This window comes from Carassius gibelio, chromosome A11 (assembly GCF_023724105.1).
Source record: "Carassius gibelio isolate Cgi1373 ecotype wild population from Czech Republic chromosome A11, carGib1.2-hapl.c, whole genome shotgun sequence".
Lineage (NCBI taxonomy): Eukaryota > Metazoa > Chordata > Actinopteri > Cypriniformes > Cyprinidae > Carassius > Carassius gibelio.
The window spans coordinates 8,141,778-8,148,055 of NC_068381.1; the positions used below are offsets into that span (position 1 = coordinate 8,141,778).

A 6,278-nucleotide genomic window follows, 5' to 3' on the forward strand; every position below is an offset into this window, starting at 1 on the left:
TGCCTCTTTATTTTTGGCCAGTGGAGAGCAAAGCTATTACAATGTGCATGCCAGTTCCAACAGGAAATATATTCAATGAGGTGAAGGAGAACCAGAAGACATCTTGAAAGGCCTTCACACATTTTTAAGTCCTCTCTTGGAGCCTGGCAGCATCATGACATTCCTGTTTTTTTTTGTATTTTTAGTCAGGAACACTTTTCATCCTTGTTTAAAGGGTTTGATGCATTGGCTTCCTGGACAAGACAAAAGAATCCCGCTTTTCTTTGTTTGCTAAAGCGACAACATCATAAATCTCACTGTAATGGCAAGGTAAAGCAATATGCACAGCCACAAAAGGTACTAAGACCCAATTTTGGATGATTTCATTTGCATCCATGTGTGTTACAGCAAGTGGCCATTTGTGTGGGCTGGGTCTCCACTGCACCAGCCCACAGACAGCCTCAACATTGTGTGGGTGTGTATGAAGTCATTCAGTTAGGGTGACATTTACAAAGTTTTCCAAACCCACAAAAACTTAAACTCAAAGATGTCATGTAACAAGCTTGAGATCAGTTTTTCTGGACTGAACTCAATCAGTATATTAGGCATATCACATGGCTGCATATTAAAATACTACTACTACTAATAATAATTTTATAGTGAACTGCTGTTGACGTGTGTATTGTTATAAAGAAGGGAAGAGGGAAATGTTTAAACACAATAAAATGATTTGCTGCATTTAGTACCATTCAGAGCAAAAATAATATGCTGAGTGAAGACATTATGATAAATAGCTCTAACTACAGTACAATCCATCACACCAAGAACAGCAAAAGACTGGGGGGAAAAATAATTTAAGAAATACATAAGTGTGAGTTGAACACAAACAAAGAAGCACTGCTGTGATACTATATGATATAGTGAATATAACAAGGAGCAAAATCATAGTATTTTGATATACTGTATACTATTTCCATGGTATTTACTGCAAGGTACTTGAAAAGAATACCATAGTATGACCATGGTACATGACCAAAGGTACTGTACCATGGTATTTCATGGTAATTTTCAACCAGAGAAAGATTAAAGACTCTTCTCTGATGCCACAGATAGATAGATAGATAGATAGATAGATAGATAGATAGATAGATAGATACTAAACCAATTATCATATTGTATAAATTTAGACTACAGTATATTTACAGATAAAATTACTTTATATAAAAAAATAGTTTTTAATGCATATTTAGTATATAGTGTTCATGTTGTAATTTCACCTTTAACGTTATATACATTGATGTCTCATTTTATATAATATTAATATTATTTTGTATAAAGGCTTATTTGTATAATTATTTGTATAAAGGCTAGAGCAAAATATTATCTTTATGTATGAAAAATAAGCGATTGTGATCAGAGAAATTAAAGAGACACTTACCAGAGAGGTTTGTGTTTTTTCAGCGATGATCCTGGAATCTGGATTCGTCCGGGTCACCTGTCGTTTAGAACTGACAAAACTATCACAGAAACTCCATGAACTGAATGGTCCGAGGTCCTTTGTCTCAGAGCAGGAGGTCATATCCATCTTCACGCTCGGAACATTCTGTCTTTAAGTATTTTTGTAGGGCAAAACAGACAATTTTGTGTTGTTTCTCAGTGTGATCTTATGATTCTCGTCAGATGTGCTCTGTCAAGGCTCTCGAGAGACGACTCTACGTGGCGCGAGAGCCGCTTGCGCTTGTACGAGGAGTCTCGCGCTGCGCTCTGTGCGCGTAACGGATACGTGACTGTCCTGGCGCTGAGAGCAGAGGCGCGGATCAGAACTGTGCGTGGTGGGTGAGAGACAGTACGCTCGTGTGTGTGCTCTCCTCCTTACTCAGGGTTATTATGACAGTCTACATATTATTATTCATGAAGGAAATTTAAAGGCAAATCTCACTGATTGAGGGCTATACGTAATGAAATTGTAGGCTTTTAACAAACAATAATATTTCTTATAGTAATTCACAATAAAATATAATTATTGGATTGGTTTAACATTATATGAATAAGGAATTTGCCAATAAACGTGATGAGGCGTTAAAAAAGTGGTCTCTGTAATGACGTTTAAATGCTGACTCAGCTTTGACTGTCAATGACATAAAGCATACGTCAAAATAAATGAAATAAAATTCAATTCACAAACGTTTGAATACATTTCCGTTTCTTGTTATTTTGGATTATACAATTGTTTTATGTAAAGTTTCATTCTTAATCTATATATATATATATACACTGGTGAGCATAGGGCAAAAAATGGCAACAAGATTGTTCTGATTTGATTAACATTTCTAGAGCTTTTTTTTTTTAGTTTGTCTAAACCTTTGAATGGCAATTTACAGGATGAGGATTTATTGTGAATCAGCCTCTTACATAGCACTCTAAACATTACCATTACTGTGTGTGTGTGTGTATATAAAACTTTTTTCTATTTCAAATTAGAGCCTGAATTTCATCTCATATTCGTGAGAACTGGATTTGTTGTGGAAAAAGATATAGCATGAAACTACTTGACAATCATTAAATATGGTTAGATGGCAGAAACACATTCCTAGATTATGATATTGAAAGAAAAGTGATCAGATAAATTGTGACCACCTAGTGGTGTAATAGGTTATAGACAAACACATTTTCCTTTACCATCAAACATGGTAAAAACAGATTTTTTTTTAAGAAACCACCTTAGTGTCAAAAACATTATGCACATTTCTCCTACTAATAAGAACACGCTTCCAAAAATGCCCGTTCATGAGTTGCCAGTTGTTCCTTAAATCCTCCGGGCTTGTGTAGAATCCGTCTTGGACACATTAACAGGAATAAATCTGGCGTGTCTATATAGTGCTGTATATAATTTTTGCAGCGGTTTCTTCTCAGAAGAACTAAATCTTTCAGAATAAAAGGCTTATATATACTTCTGTCCACACATTTAGTTAGAAGCAGCAGCTGCAGGACGAATACATTAACATCAAACTCTAGTTTTGCACTTCAAAGTGTCCTAATTAGCACTAACTACTTGTGTACATACAGTATGAAAATGTTTGATGCAGTGCAGAAAATTACTCATTTATTTCTCAATCTTTCACAGCATATGAATATTATACCACATAAAAACAACTGATGAACACAGGGAAGACATGAAACGGTCTAACAGGAACTGCATCGGTCAATTTGCCAGCCGGGCTGATGAGTGCATGTCCCTGCGTCCCAGAAGAACAGTGGGTGGATCAGCTGGTTCTCACGCAGTCCCTGCTGAGATGGCTTATTGGGTTTGGATTATTTGTTACCACGGTGGCGACATGGGCTGTGGGTTCTGCAAATACGACATCACGACGGCCGATATGGACAGCCTGAAGGAATGAACGTTTAAGGGATGTACATTAAATTTGTCATTTGTCATTCCAGACGCATTACATTTGAGGATTTCTTTAAGTAGACTAAATGTCTGAAATTCTATGAAAAGACCAAAACAATAAAGTAACTATGCAACACTTGAAGGCAAAAACAAACACACATAAGCAACTCACATGAAGCTGCTCATCATTTGTTTAGTGTCCTCTGAGCTCCGTGAATTGGCAAAACTGATGAACGAGCAATACACTGCAATCCACGCACACCATTTAAGCTGCCAAAAACACATTTACACCACAATTTGAACATTAAATCAGAGCTGTGCATCAGTCTGCTCGTGTTTTAGTCATAAACAATAGGATAATCATAAAGGGTTTACTGTAAACACAGGTGTTTATGTAAATGAGAGTCCGGTCACCTTGAGCATCAGGCCACACATGCTGAAGATCATGCCGAGCAGGTTCATGTAATCAGGTGTAGGATCTTCCAATGTGGGGTTGGTTTCTGTATTAGGTGGCTTGTAGCTGTAAAGCAAACATTTAATGCCTTGTCTTTTAATGCTGTCAGTGTAGGCTGGCCTTTTTCTTCGTACTATAAGTTACACAGAACACTAACATGATTTTGGCAGAAAAATCCATAAAGATGCAACTAGGTGAACAATAACTGATCAACAATAATTCTCTAATACATACGATTGTACATTGATGCCTGCTAATTAGAAGTAAAGCATGCCATGTAATATGACTATAGTAAAGTTAATATTGCTAACATTTAACATAGAGCTTTTATTTCAGTGATGTTACAATTTAAAACATATTACTAGATAAAAACTAGCATCTATTTAACTGTCTGCAATGTTTCATTTAATCTCGTCTTATCATTAGCCATTAGCTAAAAGTGGTGATGCTAACGAGAGCCAATCAAAACTCTCATCTCAATCTAAGAGTCTTAACTACGGATATAATACTCACCGAAAAATCTTAGTCGGTCGTCTTGGATCTGCCATGTTGTTCACGGTCATATTATAATAAAATCCTAATAAAAATAAATATATATTTAAGAGCTTAAGAGCAGCACGTCAGCGAACAGCTGACCTGTGGAGTAATTCTACTTCGACTCTTTCGGTTGTATTTAAAGCTGTACGTGGTACACTTGCACCCCCTGCCGCTTAGGAGTGTTATTGATAGACGACTGACTGACAAGAGAGATCGAATGCATAATTGTGCCACCAGTGTAAAATATTTATTTGAAAATTGAATAAAATATTTAACGGGCAAGTTATTGTTATATTTTCAAATACTGTTAATCAGAATGTGTTGAGTGCTACAATTAAATCATTCTAACCACATAATATTTCAAAACATCCCTATAATCACATAGACGATATTGAATTATGAAATCTAAATTTCAGTCTAAAAAAGGGCAAATTACAGAATGCATACATTACATTTCATTCCATTATTACCATTCATAGCAAGAGTAAATGTATAATGTACACAGGAAGACAAGAATCATGCTAATATTCAAACACCTTTATATTTTATTTCTGTAAAGTTACAGAAGGAAAAAACACCTCATGACCTTTTCATCTTAATAGACAGCTAATTGTTGACTTTTAAATTTAATTACATTTTAAGCTACTACACTGGTGTTTTTAGGATTGTGCAATCTTACCCTCAAGTACATAGAATATGTTGTTTGTCCCTTGTGCAACATAAATGTCTTGCAAGTAATGTTATTAATGTTTATTCACATCTTTCCATAAGGATGTTGAATTGTATGGAATCATTGTTTTTCTGACAGTGTTTGCCTTCATGAATCCTTCTCTTGTAAAGCCGTAGGCGATGAATTCATCACAGTGAGTTCAACATCCCTCTTTGATTCGGTAAAGACATGTGTGCCTTAAATAAGTAAATAAATCAGAGAATAATATTTCACAGCATGTCACAATTTAATCCAGTATTATGGTGAACCAATAAAATGTATAGACACTTAGTGTAATGTGTAATGTGTAAGACACTTAAAAACGTTTTGTGAAATGGCTGTTTTAAAATCTTTAGGTAGAACAGTATTTCACATTTTGTGGGATTGAGCAGAAAACTATTTTGGTATGCTTATGTACTGGTTGTATGATACTATACCTCCCCTCCTCTATATCCAGAACATTCTCTCAGGTCTCAGGTAGAAGGAAGAGCACACATCCACTGAGATCTGCAGTGACAGCAAACACTAGAGGGGGTGCAAAGTGCCACATATCCTCGAATAATATGACCAACCATGGGAGCCAGCTAATTCATACCAAATCCCTGAGAAAAACACAATCTTCCTCAGTTTTGATTTCCTTAGATCAAGGTAGAAATTATTCTTGTTGGAGACCTCACTAACAGTGATTTTCTTTAAGGTCTGGCTGACAGTCAAAATGATTTTAATTAAGTTTTTAACAAAGAGGTAAAAGATGAGATCACAACTGATTATCCTAATAATAACTAGCTAGATATGTTTACTTCACTGTCTAGTTTATGAGGGGAACTGTACATTCCATTCATCCTAGCACACTGAATGAGATACTTCTGCGCCTCTTCCACCCTGCCATTGACCAGCAGCCATTTTTCTGACTCAGGAATCCATCTTTTGAAATAAAATGCACATGAGAAAAATAGGCCTAAATATTCTAATATTAATAAATACATACATTGTTAGTTTAAAAACAATGGTTTTATGTATATTTTATATTTGTTAATAAATACGTAGAAATCTGATGTCTTCCATAATCTTGAATAATTCATATTTGAAATCCAGTGTTATTCTTTCACTTGCAGTTCCACCACTCACCACCAGGGAATTTTGCCAATAAGGCAGGGTGAAATCAATACCAGGATGAGGTGCCTCCAGTCCCTAATGAGTTATGCCAG

The 6,278-nt window shown here is 35.6% G+C and overlaps 1 protein-coding gene across 1 annotated transcript; it reads right to left on the reverse strand.

The window, feature by feature from the left end:
• Positions 1-3,065: 3,065 nt before the first annotated feature.
• LOC128022213 (PAT complex subunit Asterix) lies at positions 3,066-4,506 on the reverse strand. Its single transcript, XM_052609547.1, has 4 exons — positions 4,338-4,506; positions 3,785-3,890; positions 3,543-3,640; positions 3,066-3,365 (listed from the first exon to the last, which is right to left on the reverse strand). The coding sequence occupies exons 1-4, from the start codon at positions 4,385-4,387 to the stop codon at positions 3,299-3,301; spliced, it is 321 nt and encodes a 106-aa protein (XP_052465507.1). The 5' UTR covers positions 4,388-4,506; the 3' UTR covers positions 3,066-3,298.
• Positions 4,507-6,278: the final 1,772 nt, after the last annotated feature.

Bases quoted from the DNA above. Each gene is read 5' to 3' on its own strand.
- LOC128022213 (XM_052609547.1), bottom strand. From the start codon at position 4,387: ATGACCGTGAACAACATGGCAGATCCAAGACGACCGACTAAGATTTTT. The intron at 3,891-4,337 runs GTGAGTATTATA...TTTGCTTTACAG, and splicing joins CGACCGACTAAGATTTTTCG to CTACAAGCCACCTAATACAG. The intron at 3,366-3,542 runs GTGAGTTGCTTA...TCATTCCTTCAG, and splicing joins CAAATGATGAGCAGCTTCAT to GCTGTCCATATCGGCCGTCG.